Raw genomic sequence first — 18,728 nt, forward strand, 5'->3', positions numbered from 1 at the left:
GCAGCTACACGTTGACTATGAGAACTGGTTGTTCATTTACCATCTAATCTATCCAGACCTTGACAAGTGCCCTTGTTTGGAGATGATCAGCATTATTCTGTTCACCTGAGTGGTCATAATGTTGTGGCTCATCAGTAATGGTTCCAATACATCGTTTTTATACAGCGATTCGTGAAAGTTTGTGAACCCTTTATAATTTTCTATATTTCTGCATAAATATGACCTAAAACATCATCAGATTTTCACACAAGTCCTAAAAGTAGATAAAGAGAACCCAATTGAACAAATGAGACAAAAATATTATATTTGGTCATTTATTTATTGAGGAAAATTGTTCAATATTACATATCTGTGAATGTCAAAATTATGTGAACCTCTAGGATAGGCAGTTAATTTGAAGGTGAAATTTGAGTCAGGTGTTTTCAGTCAATGAGATGACAATCAGGTGTGAGTGGGCGCCCTGTTTTATTTAAAGAACAGGGATCTAGCAAAGGCTGCTCTTCACAACACATATTTGGGGAAGTGTATCAAGGCAAGAACAAAGGAGATTTCTGAGGACCTCAGAAAAAGCATTGTTGATGCTCATCGGGCTGGAAAAGGTTACAAAACCATCTCTAAAGAGTTTGGACTCCACCAATCCAGTCAGACAGATTGTGTACAAATGGGGGAAATTCAAGACCATTGTTACCCTCCCCAGGAGTGGTGGACCATCAAAGATCACTCCAAGAGCAAGGCATGTAATAGTCGGCCAGGTCACAAAGGAGCCCAGGGTAACTTATAAGCAGCTAAAGGCCTCTCTCACATTGGCTAATGTTCATGTTCATGAGTGCACCAACAGGAGAACACTGAACAACAATGGTGTGCATGACAGGGTTGCAAGAAGAAAGCCGCTGCTCTCCAAAAAGAAAATTGCTGCCTGTCTGTCTGGGATGTGGAGAGGTGAGGGAGGGTGCAGAGGGTGGGATAGTGCAAGCAGCATGAACCGGGTGGTGAGAAAAGGAGGATCTGATGTCGTTTACCTTCTTGTCAAAGAAGTTAGCGAAGTCATCAGGGAGAAGGGAGGTAGTAGGAGGAGGAGGTGAGGGTTGAAGAAGTCTAGAGAAGGTTTCAAAGAGTTTCTTAGGATTAGAGGCAGAGGATAGGATTTTGGAGCGATAGAAGGCAGCTTTAGCAGCAGAAAGGGAGGAGGAGAAAGTGGAAAGAAGAGACTGGAAGTTGAGAAGGTCCTCTGGGAGTTTGCCTTTTCTCCATTTGCGCTCTGCCACTCTCAGGCTCCGTCTGTCAGTACGTACTGAGTCGGACAGCCAAGGGGCAGGTGGAGTTGGGCGTGCAGGCCTGGAGGTGAGGGGACAGAGATTGTCCAGAGAAGAGGAGAGGGTAGAGAGAAGAAGATCAGTAGCAGTGTCAGGGGGTAGGAGAGAGAAAGATTCAGGTGTAGGGAGGATAGAGGTAACAGGAAGAAAGATAAGTGGTGGAGAGAGAGCGGAGGTGTCTACAGGTGGAAACCATGTGGGTAGGGGAAGGCGCGGAGGGGGGTGAAGAGAGGGAGACAGAGTAGGCTATGGAATCGTGGTCAGAGAGCTGGAGGGGAGTAACAGAGATTGGAAATAGGACAGTGTCTAGTAAAGATAAGGTCCAGCTGGTTGCCGGCCTTGTGGATAGGAGGAGAGGGTGAGAGGTGAAGGTCAAAGGAGGAGAGGAAAGAGAGAAGATGATCTAGCTTGTTAGTGTGGATCTTGAAGTCACCGAGAAGGATAAGTGCAGAATCATCAACAGGGAAGTGTGAGACAAGTGTGTCAAGCTCCTCCAGAAACTCACCAAGGGGGCCTGGTGGGCGGTACACAACCACGATGGTGAGTTTGACTGGATAAGAGACAGTAACAGCATGAAATTCAAAAGAGGTAGTGTTTTCTGGCATGATCCAGGTCTCAGAGCAAGAAAGTTGAGGGAGAGCAAGGATGCGTAGCCTGAGATAAACTCGGCTTTTGGCACCGCAGACTGGCAATTCCAGAGCCCTCCCGTCACCACTTGCTCAATGTGAGTGGAGAGAGTGGGATAGATGAGATTGGTAGAGTCACAGCGCCTAGGAGTGACCCAACGTCTGTGCCAGCCCCAGGAAGAGGAACAGACAGGAATTCGAAGGAAACACATAGTCTGTACTAGGTACACAAAATACAGATGTAAAAAGAGCAGTCCGTGCTTGACGAAGTCTTGGCTTGAAAAAGTCGCGCTTGCATTTGTTTACTCTAGCCTTCGTTCAACCTAGGCTTGTTTGCCTGAGGCTTGGATGTAGCAGCAGTGATTTAAAGAACACTGATTGCTACTTGTCTGCCATGAGTGCAGGCCACACCCTGGCCACCCAGTTGGCCAAAGAGGTACACTGAAAAGAGGCCTATTGCCCAGAAATTGGTCACTTATGTAAAACTCTATCAAACCCACACAATACTATTAAAACTGCAAACAGCAAGTTACCAAGGAATATATTTATAAGCTAAAAGGATAACTAAGTCAAAACAGCTAGGCAACAAGAAATATTTAAGGGCACACTAGGTGAAAAACAGCTACAGCTAGAATAAGTAAATAAGACAAGTAAGTAAATAGAATAAAAATAAGACAAGTAAGTAAATAGAATAAAAATAAGACAAGTAAGTAAATAGAATAAAAATAAGACAAGTAAGTAAATAGAATAAGACAGCTACAGCTAGAATAAGCTCCCACTAGGAACCAGCAGCAGATGTATAGACAAAAGGACTAATACTCAAGCGGCTGGAATAAGACTAGTAGCAACTTGTTAAGCAAGAAAAATGATACTTACTCTATTCTAGATGAACCAGCAATTCAGAATCACTCCAGAAGTTAAAATGCACACTGGATTGAAACTGAGTGAGGCCAGACTTATAAATCCCTGTGATGTTCTGGCCACACCCTGGCCACTTAACACCCAATTGGCCAAAGAGGTACACTGAAAAGAACTGGGGGCAGCTGAGGAGAAAGCCCGCTTCCCCATGGTTATCAGCTTCCACTTTGCTTCTTGGAGGAAGTTGGCAACAGAGAAGCGATGGGTACGTGTGCAGGTCTTTGGTGCAAGGAGCTCCTTGAGGTAGGAGGGGGCATTTCCATATATGCATTGGCGGGTGAGGAGGGAGATCTCGTACTAAACTCTGAAAGATATGGGGAGCCAGTGAAGTGATTTGAGTGTGGGAGTGATGTGATCATACTTGCGCACCCTCATCAGGATCCTAGCAGCGCAGTTCTGGATGTACTGGAGCCTCTGAAGACAGAAGCTGGGGATCCTGGTGAGGAGTGCATTACAGTAGTCCAGCCGGGAGGAGACAAAGGCATGGACGAGCTTTTCTGCATCTGCCTGGGAGAGTATGGGACAGAGTTTGGAGATGTTCCTGAAACGATAGAAGGACTTTTGGCAGAGGTGTTTGATGTGCGTCTCAAAGGTGAGGTGGGGGTCCATTTTAACCCCCAGGTTTGTGACTGATGTGGAGAGGGGGGTGTTTTGGCCAGAGAAAGTAATGCAGATGATGGATGATGACTGGATCTGATGAGGTGTACCAATTTGGATAGCGTCTGTCTTAGAGCTGTTTAACTGTAGACAGTTCAGCTTCATCCATGCCTCTATCTCCTCCAGGCAGGACTTCAATGTGGCCAGTGGCAGAGGTGTGGAGGTAGTGGGTTTGGTTTTGAGATAGAATTGTGTATCATCAGCATAGCAATGGAAAGCTATTCCATGCTTACTGATGATGTGGCCTAGGGGGATCATGTACAGGGTGAAAAGGGTGGGACCTAGCACCAAACCTTGTGGAACACCACACGTGACATTGTGGGTCTGAGATTTTGCCTTGCCCAGGGCAACATACTCAGTTCTGTCGGATAAGTAGGAGGCGAACCAGTTGTGGACAGTGCCAGAGAGACCGAGGGTGGAGAGCAGACGTTGGAGGAGAATTTTGTGATCTATGGTGTTGAAGGCCGCTGTGAGATAACTAAGTCAAAACAGCTGGGCAACAAGAAATATTATTGCTGCATAAGGGTTGTCACACCAGATACTGAAAGCAAAGGTTCACATATTTTGCCACTCACAGATATATAATATTGGATAATTTTCCTCAATAAATAAATGACCAAGTATAATATTTTTGTCTCATTTATTTAATTGGGTTCTCTTTATCTACTTTTAGGACTTGTGTGAAAATCTGATGATGTTTTAGGTCATATTTATGCAGAAATATAGAAAGTTCTAAAGGGTTCACAAACTTTCAAGCACCACTGTAACTAACATAAGACCAAATACATAGTTTCCCAGTGAACGATTCAGCAAGTTTCTTAATAGTGAAAGTTTTTTTTTGTGCGTGATTCTACGTAAATGATGCCTGACAACATTTAAAGAACTCTTAAGTTAAAAAAAAAAAGTGAACCTATTCTATAGCATACCACCAGTTCTGTTCTGTCATGATGATATTATCAGGTTGTCCAGTGACTCAAATTCCAGACTACACTTTCTGTGAACTGATTTATTTAAACAATCAGGTTGTGGAATTCTAAGAATGTATGGACAGGACAGTTTGCCTGGCCCCGTCTCTACCCTCGACTCCAGACAAATCCAGTGCTGTACATGCATGACTCTTGTGATCACACTTGTTATCTAGGTCTTACTTTTATGATTGGGAAAAAATTGGGCACAACATTACAAACTTAACAAATATCTGACATTGCTGTGGAAACATAGGGTTGTCCTTAAACCTGCCTCTGTCTCTTTTTTCCCCTCGAAAATATGGTTCAAGCATGGCTTATAACAACAAAAAGCACAACAGTGTGAACCACATTGGGAATATTGATATCCACTCTCTGTAAAAGAACAGAATTGGCCAATATTGTGACTCCCATACCAGAAGTCTGTTCCAGATGAAACCACATAATTAGAATGTGACTGGGCCAACAGTTTTTATGCATAATACAATATACTCTTTGTCAAATCTCATTTACTCTTTGGCTGTGTGATTATAATGTCACATATCAGCCAGACCAAAGGCCCATGCAATCAGATATCAGGTCCTCACAATAATTACTGAGTCACATGCATGGAATAATAATCCACAGAAAAACGTATTGTTCTGGGAAGCCTTTCCCAGCAGTCGTGGTGCAGGATGGGGAGAAATCCCAGACCTGGTGTCAGTTCATCACAGATGTAGACAACAACTCGAATGAAACAGACAAATTAATGGGCAGAATAGACGTGTTCAGAGTCAGTGTAAGAATATATTCCATGTCAGGATGAGATTCCATTAACACTATGACATCATTACACCAGCCTTGGTGGATGATGGTTAATACAGAAATAAGTTAATACAGAAATAGACCCCCCCCCCCGAATCTTGATTTCCCCCCCCCCCTCTCTTTTCTCCCCAGTTGTACCCGGCTAATTACCCCACTCTTCCGAGCCATCCCGGTCGCTGCTCCACCCCCTCTGCTGATCCGGGGAGGGCTGCAGACTACCACATGTCTCCTCCCATACATGTGGAGTCACCAGCCACTTCTTTTCACCTGACAGTGAGGAGTTTCACCAGGGGGACGTAGCACGTGGGAGGATCATGCTATTCCCCCCAGTTCCCCTTCCCCCCCAAACAGGCACCCCGACTGACCAGAGGAGGTGCTAGTGCAGCGACCAGGACACATACCCACATGCGGCTTCCCACCTACAGACACGGCCAATTATGTCTGTAGGGGCACACGACCAAGCTGGAGGTAACACAGGGATTCAAACCGGCGATCCCGGTGTTGGTAGGCAACGGACTAGACCACTACACTACCTGGATTGCCCCCCCACCCCCGCCCCGAATCTGGGTTTTCCTGATAGCTCAGCCTCTGGAAAGCTCAAAGCAACTGCAGAGCATTACCGAACTTCATTATTTATAATATATAAATATTTGAGGAAAAGATTTCCTTTGAAATTAACAAACTAATAATGAAGCAAGTAGAAGCACTGCACTGTGACTGCAACCAACAGCATAAAAATGATTAGCTTAGTAGCCATGTAGGCACAGTATGGTTCATGTGTAAATGATGTCTGTATTGTGTTTTAGGTCATGCCTCCTCTGTTAATGACTGAAGCGAGAACAAATGCTCTCTAGTAGTCCAAATAATGCAAATGGGATGTTTTTAAAGCCTTAAGTGATTCCATTTTAGGTGATGTACATGTTGCTATGCATGTTCTAATGTGATTGTGTAACCATAGTATGGGTGATTTCACCCGGGGCTGGAGTGCTGCTACTCACACATTATAGGTCACTGGGCTTCTCTCCGGCTTGGGGGGAAATGACCTCTGCTTTGTCTTAGATATGCTCTTCAAGTTATGTGTAAGCAGAGCATAAACTTCACTCCTTATGATATATTTCTACTGATAGGGTGGCAAACATTTTTCTTTTCTTTTTTTTTTCTTTTGTATTTCAAGAATCAAAGGTTGGTAGGTTCAATCCAAAGGAGTTGAATCAAGTGCAACTAGACTTGGTACATATATCCGTCCAGTTGCACTTGATTCAACTCCTTTGGATAACCATGACCTGGATGAATTAGAACATTCACAGACTTGGTAGGTTCAACTTTTGCATGTTTTTTGTTGTGTTTAAATGGATTCAGAATACATCTGAGGGTTGTTTTTTTTTTCAACAGATCTACACAGTGTTTATTTTACTAGAGCCTTCAGTCATTCTGCCCCCCGCCTATGGAACTCTTTCCCACAAGACATTCACAGCACTGACTCTCTCAACCTTCAAATCACATCTCAAAATCCCTTTTCAATCCCTTTTCAAACTGGTGTGTTCAGTCTGATCCATGCTTCATGGAGTTGTGTGCAGATGATCATTTTATACTTATCTGTTGTGTTAACTTTTATTGTCTACCTGCTTTGTTTTGATTTTATGCTGTCTGATACAGTGCTGCTGGTTTTTTACTTCCTTCTGTAAGGTGTCATTGAGTGCTCTGAAAGGTGCCCACAAATAAAATTTATTATCATTATTATTTATTTTTTTAGAAACTGCAGAGAATATTTTAGATTTTTTCTCCCCAATTGTACTTCGCCAATTACCCCACTCTTCTGAGCCGTCCCGGTCTCTGCTCCACCCCCTCTGCTGATCCGGGGAGGGCTGCAGACTACCACATGCCTCCTCCCATACATGTGGCGTCACCAGCCGCTTCTTTTCACCTGACAGTGAGGAGTTTCACCAGGGGGACGTAGCACGTGGGAGGATCACGCTATTCCCCCCAGTTCCCCCTCCCCCCCGAACAGGCACCCCGACTGATCAGAGGAGGCGCTAGTGCAGCAACCAGGACACATACCCACATCCGGCTTCCCACCTGCAGACACGGCCAATTGTGTCTGTAGGGACGCCCGACCAAGCCGGAGGTAACACGGGGATTCAAACCGGTGAGCCCCGTGTTGGTAGGCAACGGAATAGACCGCTGCGCTACCCGGACGCCCAAATTTCTCCTATCTTGATATTCCTGTAAGATGTCATGAGGATACTTGATATTGTAGTGCGAGAATTCAGGGGGCAGGCGGGATCGAACCTGAGTTCCCCGCACCATGGGCGACTGCGCTAAAGGATCCAACCCGTTAGCCAACGGGAATCTACACAGCTGTGGTCGTACACTGTTTGAATATGTAAGCTGAGAGTTGGGAGCGAAAACCAACTCTTCATTCTTTATTGCACTCAAGTGTTTTCACTATGAGCGTACCATCCACAGTCCGTCTGGGGTGTGTAGAAGTGGGTCTTACCATCCCATCCACAGTCCGTCTAGGGTGTGTGGAAGTGGGTCTTACCATCCACAGTCCGTCTGGGGTGTGTGGAAGTGGGTCTTACCATCCCATCCACAGTCCGTCTGGGGTGTGTGGAAGTGGGTCTTACCATCCCATCCACAGTCCGTCTAGGGTGTGTGGAAGTGGGTCTTACCATCCACAGTCCGTCTGGGGTGTGTGGAAGTGGGTCTTACCATCCCATCCACAGTCCGTCTGGGGTGTGTGGAAGTGGTTCTTACCATCCCATCCACAGTCCGTCTGGGGTGTGTGGAAGTGGTTCTTACCATCCACAGTCCGTCTGGGGTGTGTGGAAGTGGGTCTTACCATCCCATCCACAGTCCGTCTGGGGTGTGTGGAAGTGGTTCTTACCATCCACGGTCCGTCTGGGGTGTGTGGAAGTGGGTCTTACCATCCACAGTCCGTCTGGGGTGTGTGGAAGTGGGTCTTACCATCCCATCCACAGTCCGTCTGGGGTGTGTGGAAGTGGTTCTTACCATCCACGGTCCGTCTGGGGTGTGTGGAAGTGGGTCTTACCATCCACAGTCCGTCTGGGGTGTGTGGAAGTGGTTCTTACCATCCCATCCACAGTCCGTCTGGGGTGTGTGGAAGTGGGTCTTACCATCCACGGTCCGTCTGGGGTGTGTGGAAGTGGTTCTTACCATCCACAGTCCGTCTGGGGTGTGTGGAAGTGGGTCTTACCATCCACAGTCCGTCTGGGGTGTGTGGAAGTGGTTCTTACCATCCACGGTCCGTCTGGGGTGTGTGGAAGTGGGTCTTACCATCCCATCCACAGTCCGTCTGGGGTGTGTGGAAGTGGTTCTTACCATCCACGGTCCGTCTGGGGTGTGTGGAAGTGGGTCTTACCATCCACGGTCCGTCTGGGGTGTGTGGAAGTGGGTCTTACCATCCACAGTCCGTCTGGGGTGTGTGGAAGTGGGTCTTACCATCCCATCCACAGTCCGTCTGGGGTGTGTGGAAGTGGTTCTTACCATCCCATCCACAGTCCGTCTGGGGTGTGTGGAAGTGGTTCTTACCATCCACAGTCCGTCTGGGGTGTGTGGAAGTGGGTCTTACCATCCCAATCACAGTTCGTCTGGGGTGTGTGGAAGTGGTTCTTACCATCCACGGTCCGTCTGGGGTGTGTGGAAGTGGGTCTTACCATCCCATCCACAGTCCGTCTGGGGTGTGTGGAAGTGGTTCTTACCATCCACAGTCCGTCTGGGGTGTGTGGAAGTGGGTCTTACCATCCACAGTCCGTCTGGGGTGTGTGGAAGTGGGTCTTACCATCCCATCCACAGTCCGTCTGGGGTGTGTGGAAGTGGTTCTTACCATCCACAGTCCGTCTGGGGTGTGTGGAAGTGGTTCTTACCATCCACAGTCCGTCTGGGGTGCGTGGAAGTGGGTCTTACCATCCACAGTCCGTCTGGGGTGTGTGGAAGTGGGTCTTACCATCCCATCCACAGTCCGTCTGGGGTGTGTGGAAGTGGATCTTACCATCCAAAGTCCGTCTGGGGTGCGTGGAAGTGGGTCTTACCATCCCATCCACAGTCCGTCTGGGGTGTGTGGAAGTGGTTCTTACCATCCACAGTCCGTCTGGGGTGTGTGGAAGTGGGTCTTACCATCCCATCCACGGTCCGTCTGGGGTGCGTGGAAGTGGGTCTTACCATCCCATCCACAGTCCGTCTGGGGTGTGTGGAAGTGGATCTTACCATCCAAAGTCCGTCTGGGGTGCGTGGAAGTGGGTCTTACCATCCCATCCACAGTCCGTCTGGGGTGTGTGGAAGTGGGTCTTACCATCCACAGTCCGTCTGGGGTGTGTGGAAGTGGGTCTTACCATCCACAGTCCGTCTGGGGTGTGTGGAAGTGGATCTTACAATCCACAGTCCGTCTGGGGTGTGTGGAAGTGGGTCTTACCATCCCATCCACAGTCCGTCTGGGGTGTGTGGAAGTGGGTCTTACCATCCCATCCACAGTCCGTCTGGGGTGTGTGGAAGTGGGTCTTACCATCCCATCCACAGTCCGTCTGGGGTGTGTGGAAGTGGGTCTTACCATCCCATCCACAGTCCGTCTGGGGTGTGTGGAAGTGGGTCTTACCATCCCATCCACAGTCCGTCTGGGGTGTGTGGAAGTGGGTCTTACCATCCACAGTCCGTCTGGGGTGTGTGGAAGTGGGTCTTACCATCCACAGTCCGTCTGGGGTGTGTGGAAGTGGTTCTTACCATCCCATCCACAGTCCGTCTGGGGTGTGTGGAAGTGGGTCTTACCATCCACAGTCCGTCTGGGGTGTGTGGAAGTGGTTCTTACCATCCCATCCACAGTCCGTCTGGGGTGTGTGGAAGTGGGTCTTACCATCCACGGTCCGTCTGGGGTGTGTGGAAGTGGTTCTTACCATCCACAGTCCGTCTGGGGTGTGTGGAAGTGGGTTTTACCATCCACAGTCCGTCTGGGGTGTGTGGAAGTGGTTCTTACCATCCACGGTCCGTCTGGGGTGTGTGGAAGTGGGTCTTACCATCCCATCCACAGTCCGTCTGGGGTGTGTGGAAGTGGTTCTTACCATCCACGGTCCGTCTGGGGTGTGTGGAAGTGGGTCTTACCATCCACAGTCCGTCTGGGGTGTGTGGAAGTGGGTCTTACCATCCCATCCACAGTCCGTCTGGGGTGTGTGGAAGTGGTTCTTACCATCCCATCCACAGTCCGTCTGGGGTGTGTGGAAGTGGGTCTTACCATCCACAGTCCGTCTGGGGTGTGTGGAAGTGGGTCTTACCTTCCACAGTCCGTCTGGGGTGTGTGGAAGTGGATCTTACAATCCACGGTCCGTCTGGGGTGTGTGGAAGTGGGTCTTACCATCCCATCCACAGTCCGTCTGGGGTGTGTGGAAGTGGGTCTTACCATCCCATCCACAGTCCGTCTGGGGTGTGTGGAAGTGGGTCTTACCATCCCATCCACAGTCCGTCTGGGGTGTGTGGAAGTGGGTCTTACCATCCACAGTCCGTCTGGGGTGCGTGGAAGTGGTTCTTACCATCCCATCCACAGTCCGTCTGGGGTGTGTGGAAGTGGTTCTTACCATCCCATCCACAGTCCGTCTGGCGTGTGTGGAAGTGGGTCTTACCATCCCATCCACAGTCCGTCTGGGGTGTGTGGAAGTGGTTCTTACCATCCCATCCACAGTCCGTCTGGGGTGTGTGGAAGTGGTTCTTACCATCCACAGTCCGTCTGGGGTGTGTGGAAGTGGGTCTTACCATCCACAGTCCGTCTGGGGTGTGTGGAAGTGGGTCTTACCATCCCATCCACAGTCCGTCTGGGGTGTGTGGAAGTGGGTCTTACCATCCACAGTCCGTCTGGGGTGTGTGGAAGTGGGTCTTACCATCCACAGTCCGTCTGGGGTGTGTGGAAGTGGGTCTTACCATCCCATCCACAGTCCGTCTGGGGTGTGTGGAAGTGGGTCTTACCATCCACAGTCCGTCTGGGGTGTGTGGAAGTGGGTCTTACCATCCCATCCACAGTCCGTCTGGGGTGTGTGGAAGTGGGTCTTACCATCCACAGTCCGTCTGGGGTGTGTGGAAGTGGGTCTTACCATCCCATCCACAGTCCGTCTGGGGTGTGTGGAAGTGGTTCTTACCATCCCATCCACAGTCCATCTGGGGTGTGTGGAAGTGGGTCTTACCATCCCATCCACAGTCCGTCTGGGGTGTGTGGAAGTGGTTCTTACCATCCCATCCACCGTCCGTCTGGGGTGCGTGGAAGTGGGTCTTACCATCCCATCCACAGTCCGTCTGGGGTGTGTGGAAGTGGTTCTTACCATCCCATCCACAGTCCGTCTGGCGTGTGTGGAAGTGGTTCTTACCATCCCATCCACAGTCCGTCTGGCGTGTGTGGAAGTGGGTCTTACCATCCCATCCACAGTCCGTCTGGGGTGTGTGGAAGTGGTTCTTACCATCCCATCCACAGTCCGTCTGGGGTGTGTGGAAGTGGGTCTTACCATCCCATCCACAGTCCGTCTGGGGTGTGTGGAAGTGGGTCTTACCATCCCATCCACATTCCGTCTGGGGTGTGTGGAAGTGGGTCTTACCATCCCATCCACAGTCCGTCTGGGGTGTGTGGAAGTGGGTCTTACCATCCCATCCACAGTCCGTCTGGGGTGTGTGGAAGTGGGTCTTACCATCCCATCCACAGTCCGTCTTGGGTGTGTGGAAGTGGTTCTTACCATCCCATCCACAGTCCGTCTGGGGTGCGTGGAAGTGGGTCTTACCATCCCATCCACAGTCCGTCTGGGGTGTGTGGAAGTGGGTCTTACCATCCCATCCACAGTCCGTCTGGGGTGTGTGGAAGTGGGTATTACCATCCACAGTCCGTCTGGGGTGTGTGGAAGTGGGTCTTACCATCCACAGTCCGTCTGGGGTGTGTGGAAGTGGGTCTTACCATCCCATCCACAATCCGTCTGGGGTGTGTGGAAGTGGGTCTTACCATCCCATCCACAATCCGTCTGGGGTGTGTGGAAGTGGGTCTTACCATCCACAGTCCGTCTGGGGTGTGTGGAAGTGGGTCTTACCATCCCATCCACAGTCCGTCTGGGGTGTGTGGAAGTGGGTCTTACCATCCACAGTCCGTCTGGGGTGCGTGGAAGTGGGTCTTACCATCCACGGTCCGTCTGGGGTGTGTGGAAGTGGTTCTTACCATCCACAGTCCGTCTGGGGTGTGTGGAAGTGGATCTTACCATCCACAGTCCGTCTGGGGTGTGTGGAAGTGGTTCTTACCATCCACGGTCCGTCTGGGGTGCGTGGAAGTGGGTCTTACCATCCCATCCACAGTCCGTCTGGGGTGTGTGGAAGTGGTTCTTACCATCCCATCCACAGTCCGTCTGGGGTGTGTGGAAGTGGGTCTTACCATCCCATCCACAGTCCGTCTGGGGTGTGTGGAAGTGGGTCTTACCATCCCATCCACAGTCCGTCTGGGGTGTGTGGAAGTGGGTCTTACCATCCACAGTCCGTCTGGGGTGTGTGGAAGTGGGTCTTACCATCCACAGTCCGTCTGGGGTGTGTGGAAGTGGGTCTTACCATCCCATCCACAGTCCGTCTGGGGTGTGTGGAAGTGGGTCTTACCATCCACAGTCCGTCTGGGGTGTGTGGAAGTGGTTCTTACCATCCCATCCACAGTCCGTCTGGCGTGTGTGGAAGTGGGTCTTACCATCCCATCCACAGTCCGTCTGGGGTGTGTGGAAGTGGGTCTTACCATCCCATCCACAGTCCGTCTGGGGTGTGTGGAAGTGGTTCTTACCATCCACAGTCCGTCTGGGGTGTGTGGAAGTGGGTCTTACCATCCCAATCACAGTCCATCTGGGGTGTGTGGAAGTGGGTCTTACCATCCCATCCACAGTCCGTCTGGGGTGTGTGGAAGTGGGTCTTACCATCCCATCCACAGTCCGTCTGGGGTGTGTGGAAGTGGGTCTTACCATCCCATCCACAGTCCGTCTGGGGTGTGTGGAAGTGGGTCTTACCATCCACAGTCCGTCTGGGGTGTGTGGAAGTGGGTCTTACCATCCACGGTCCGTCTGGGGTGTGTGGAAGTGGGTCTTACCATCCACGGTCCGTCTGGGGTGTGTGGAAGTGGTTCTTACCATCCACGGTCCGTCTGGGGTGTGTGGAAGTGCGTCTTACCATCCCATCCACAGTCCGTCTGGGGTGTGTGGAAGTGGTTCTTACCATCCCATCCACAGTCCGTCTGGGGTGTGTGGAAGTGGGTCTTACCATCCACAGTCCGTCTGGGGTGTGTGGAAGTGGGTCTTACCATCCCATCCACAGTCCGTCTGGGGTGTGTGGAAGTGGGTCTTACCATCCACAGTCCGTCTGGGGTGTGTGGAAGTGGTTCTTACCATCCCATCCACAGTCCGTCTGGGGTGTGTGGAAGTGGGTCTTACCATCCACGGTCCGTCTGGGGTGTGTGGAAGTGGTTCTTACCATCCACAGTCCGTCTGGGGTGTGTGGAAGTGGGTTTTACCATCCACAGTCCGTCTGGGGTGTGTGGAAGTGGTTCTTACCATCCACGGTCCGTCTGGGGTGTGTGGAAGTGGGTCTTACCATCCCATCCACAGTCCGTCTGGGGTGTGTGGAAGTGGTTCTTACCATCCCATCCACAGTCCGTCTGGGGTGTGTGGAAGTGGGTCTTACCATCCACAGTCCGTCTGGGGTGTGTGGAAGTGGGTCTTACCATCCACAGTCCGTCTGGGGTGTGTGGAAGTGGATCTTACAATCCACAGTCCGTCTGGGGTGTGTGGAAGTGGGTCTTACCATCCCATCCACAGTCCGTCTGGGGTGTGTGGAAGTGGGTCTTACCATCCCATCCACAGTCCGTCTGGGGTGTGTGGAAGTGGGTCTTACCATCCCATCCACAGTCCGTCTGGGGTGTGTGGAAGTTGGTCTTACCATCCCATCCACAGTCCATCTGGGGTGTGTGGAAGTGGGTCTTACCATCCACAGTCCGTCTGGGGTGTGTGGAAGTGGGTCTTACCATCCACGGTCCGTCTGGGGTGTGTGGAAGTGGGTCTTACCATCCACAGTCCGTCTGGGGTGCGTGGAAGTGGTTCTTACCATCCCATCCACAGTCCGTCTGGGGTGTGTGGAAGTGGTTCTTACCATCCCATCCACAGTCCGTCTGGCGTGTGTGGAAGTGGGTCTTACCATCCCATCCACAGTCCGTCTGGGGTGTGTGGAAGTGGGTCTTACCATCCACAGTCTATCTGGGGTGTGTGGAAGTGGGTCTTACCATCCACAGTCCGTCTGGGGTGTGTGGAAGTGGGTCTTACCATCCCATCCACAGTCCGTCTGGGGTGTGTGGAAGTGGGTCTTACCATCCACAGTCCGTCTGGGGTGTGTGGAAGTGGGTCTTACCATCCCATCCACAGTCCGTCTGGGGTGTGTGGAAGTGGGTCTTACCATCCACAGTCCGTCTGGGGTGTGTGGAAGTGGGTCTTACCATCCCATCCACAGTCCGTCTGGGGTGTGTGGAAGTGGTTCTTACCATCCCATCCACAGTCCATCTGGGGTGTGTGGAAGTGGGTCTTACCATCCCATCCACAGTCCGTCTGGGGTGTGTGGAAGTGGTTCTTACCATCCCATCCACCGTCCGTCTGGGGTGCGTGGAAGTGGGTCTTACCATCCCATCCACAGTCCGTCTGGGGTGTGTGGAAGTGGTTCTTACCATCCCATCCACAGTCCGTCTGGGGTGTGTGGAAGTGGGTCTTACCATCCCATCCACAGTCCGTCTGGGGTGTGTGGAAGTGGGTCTTACCATCCCATCCACAGTCCGTCTGGGGTGTGTGGAAGTGGGTCTTACCATCCCATCCACAGTCCGTCTGGGGTGTGTGGAAGTGGGTCTTACCATCCCATCCACAGTCCGTCTGGGGTGTGTGGAAGTGGGTCTTACCATCCCATCCACAGTCCGTCTTGGGTGTGTGGAAGTGGTTCTTACCATCCCATCCACAGTCCGTCTGGGGTGCGTGGAAGTGGGTCTTACCATCCCATCCACAGTCCGTCTGGGGTGTGTGGAAGTGGGTCTTACCATCCCATCCACAGTCCGTCTGGGGTGTGTGGAAGTGGGTATTACCATCCACAGTCCGTCTGGGGTGTGTGGAAGTGGGTCTTACCATCCACAGTCCGTCTGGGGTGTGTGGAAGTGGGTCTTACCATCCCATCCACAATCCGTCTGGGGTGTGTGGAAGTGGGTCTTACCATCCCATCCACAATCCGTCTGGGGTGTGTGGAAGTGGGTCTTACCATCCACAGTCCGTCTGGGGTGTGTGGAAGTGGGTCTTACCATCCCATCCACAGTCCGTCTGGGGTGTGTGGAAGTGGGTCTTACCATCCACAGTCCGTCTGGGGTGCGTGGAAGTGGGTCTTACCATCCACGGTCCGTCTGGGGTGTGTGGAAGTGGTTCTTACCATCCACAGTCCGTCTGGGGTGTGTGGAAGTGGATCTTACCATCCACAGTCCGTCTGGGGTGTGTGGAAGTGGTTCTTACCATCCACGGTCCGTCTGGGGTGCGTGGAAGTGGGTCTTACCATCCCATCCACAGTCCGTCTGGGGTGTGTGGAAGTGGTTCTTACCATCCCATCCACAGTCCGTCTGGGGTGTGTGGAAGTGGGTCTTACCATCCCATCCACAGTCCGTCTGGGGTGTGTGGAATTGGGTCTTACCATCCACAGTCCGTCTGGGGTGTGTGGAAGTGGGTCTTACCATCCACAGTCCGTCTGGGGTGTGTGGAAGTGGGTCTTACCATCCCATCCACAGTCCGTCTGGGGTGTGTGGAAGTGGGTCTTACCATCCACAGTCCGTCTGGGGTGTGTGGAAGTGGGTCTTACCATCCCATCCACAGTCCGTCTGGGGTGTGTGGAAGTGTGTCTTACCATCCCATCCACAGTCCGTCTGGGGTGTGTGGAAGTTGGTCTTACCATCCCATCCACAGTCCGTCTGGGGTGTGTGGAAGTGGGTCTTACCATCCACAGTCCGTCTGGGGTGTGTGGAAGTGGGTCTTACCATCCACAGTCCGTCTGGGGTGTGTGGAAGTGGGTCTTACCATCCCATCCACAGTCCGTCTGGGGTGTGTGGAAGTGGTTCTTACCATCCCATCCACAGTCCGTCTGGCGTGTGTGGAAGTGGGTCTTACCATCCCATCCACAGTCCGTCTGGGGTGTGTGGAAGTGGGTCTTACCATCCCATCCACAGTCCGTCTGGGGTGTGTGGAAGTGGGTCTTACCATCCACAGTCCGTCTGGGGTGTGTGGAAGTGGGTCTTACCATCCCAATCACAGTCCGTCTGGGGTGTGTGGAAGTGGGTCTTACCATCCACAGTCCGTCTGGGGTGTGTGGAAGTGGGTCTTACCATCCCATCCACAGTCCGTCTGGGGTGTGTGGAAGTGGGTCTTACCATCCCATCCACAGTCCGTCTGGGGTGTGTGGAAGTGGTTCTTACCATCCCATCCACAGTCCGTCTGGGGTGCGTGGAAGTGGTTCTTACCATCCCATCCACAGTCCGTCTGGGGTGCGTGGAAGTGGGTCTTACCATCCCATCCACAGTCCGTCTGGGGTGTGTGGAAGTGGTTCTTACCATCCCATCCACAGTCCGTCTGGGGTGTGTGGAAGTGGGTCTTACCATCCCATCCACAGTCCGTCTGGGGTGTGTGGAAGTGGGTCTTACCATCCCATCCACAGTCCGTCTGGGGTGTGTGGAAGTGGGTCTTACCATCCACAGTCCGTCTGGGGTGTGTGGAAGTGGGTCTTACCATCCACGGTCCGTCTGGGGTGTGTGGAAGTGGGTCTTACCATCCACGGTCCGTCTGGGGTGTGTGGAAGTGGTTCTTACCATCCACGGTCCGTCTGGGGTGTGTGGAAGTGGGTCTTACCATCCCATCCACAGTCCGTCTGGGGTGTGTGGAAGTGGTTCTTACCATCCCATCCACAGTCCGTCTGGGGTGTGTGGAAGTGGGTCTTACCATCCACAGTCCGTCTGGGGTGTGTGGAAGTGGGTCTTACCATCCCATCCACAGTCCGTCTGGGGTGTGTGGAAGTGGGTCTTACCATCCACAGTCCGTCTGGGGTGTGTGGAAGTGGGTCTTACCATCCACGGTCCGTCTGGGGTGTGTGGAAGTGGGTCATACCATCCACAGTCCGTCTGGGGTGTGTGGAAGTGGGTCTTACCATCCACACTCCGTCTGGGGTGTGTGGAAGTGGTTCTTACCATCCCATCCACAGTCCGTCTGGGGTGTGTGGAAGTGGTTCTTACCATCCCATCCACAGTCCGTCTGGGGTGTGTGGAAGTGGTTCTTACCATCCACAGTCCGTCTGGGGTGCGTGGAAGTGGGTCTTACCATCCACAGTCCGTCTGGGGTGTGTGGAAGTGGGTTTTACCATCCCATCCACAGTCCGTCTGGGGTGTGTGGAAGTGGGTCTTACCATCCACGGTCCATCTGGGGTGTGTGGAAGTGGTTCTTACCATCCCATCCACAGTCCGTCTGGGGTGTGTGGAAGTGGATCTTACCATCCCATCCACAGTCCGTCTGGGGTGTGTGGAAGTGGGTTTTACCATCCACAGTCCGTCTGGGGTGTGTGGAAGTGGGTCTTACCATCCCATCCACAGTCCGTCTGGGGTGTGTGGAAGTGGGTCTTACCATCCCATCCACAGTCCGTCTGGGGTGTGTGGAAGTGGTTCTGCTCTTGTTAGCATAGCTTAGAGCGTGTGACAGTACCTCCGGTGTAATGTGGGGAGTTTCCCCCCTCAGGTATTCGGCAGGGTTCCCACACACCCTGCACAACCTGAACATCTGTAGGCTAATTCTGCTGTCATGGAAAACAACAGGAAAATTATCACATTGAGCAAAAATGTCCTTGAAATATGACTGAGGTCAATGAAATTGTAAAGTTAGCTTATAAAACTCCTATTTTTATCCCCTAATTTTTAGCTGAGATTGCATATTTTGGTCATAATTTTAGCTGCCGAGATCGCATTTCAGTGCTCCTGGTTTATGGTCGGTGACCGGCAAAAGGTTAAAGTAGATTTAGGGACTGTTGAGGCATTTACTTATGGTTAATAATGAATGATATGGCCTTCCAAGCCATGGCAGTCATGTATATTCATGCAAAAGTCCTGGAAAATATCCTTGGAATAATGCTGGAAAATTATTTCCTAAAAAGGGCGGGAGCCCCGAATCAGATAAAATCAGATGAAAGTCGTTTCCAGTATTTGGGTTTTATGCACAGTTAAAAAAGAGTGCTTTGGATCCATTTCAGCCTAAAAAAAATATTTATTTCGTATACATATGTGAAAAGCTAATAAGAAGCGTGGTGGACAGTACTTTATGAATGACTGTAATACTGAAGTAGACTGCTAGCAGCTGAGAACAAGCATACAGTAGTTTAGAGTCTAATGTCAGTATCTT

General features: G+C 51.3%; 1 protein-coding gene across 1 annotated transcript in view; it reads left to right on the plus strand.

Moving 5' to 3' along the window:
• Nucleotides 1–18,728, plus strand: part of dlg2 (discs, large homolog 2 (Drosophila)) — a 472,305-nt gene that overhangs the window by 169,908 nt on the left and 283,669 nt on the right. The window contains exon 7 of the mRNA XM_056284931.1: nucleotides 1,070–1,078. Within this exon, the coding sequence (XP_056140906.1) occupies nucleotides 1,070–1,078 (9 nt within the window). The remainder of the gene's footprint in view (nucleotides 1–1,069; nucleotides 1,079–18,728) is intronic.

This window comes from Lampris incognitus, chromosome 8 (assembly GCF_029633865.1).
Source record: "Lampris incognitus isolate fLamInc1 chromosome 8, fLamInc1.hap2, whole genome shotgun sequence".
NCBI classification, from domain to species: Eukaryota; Metazoa; Chordata; class Actinopteri; order Lampriformes; family Lampridae; genus Lampris; species Lampris incognitus.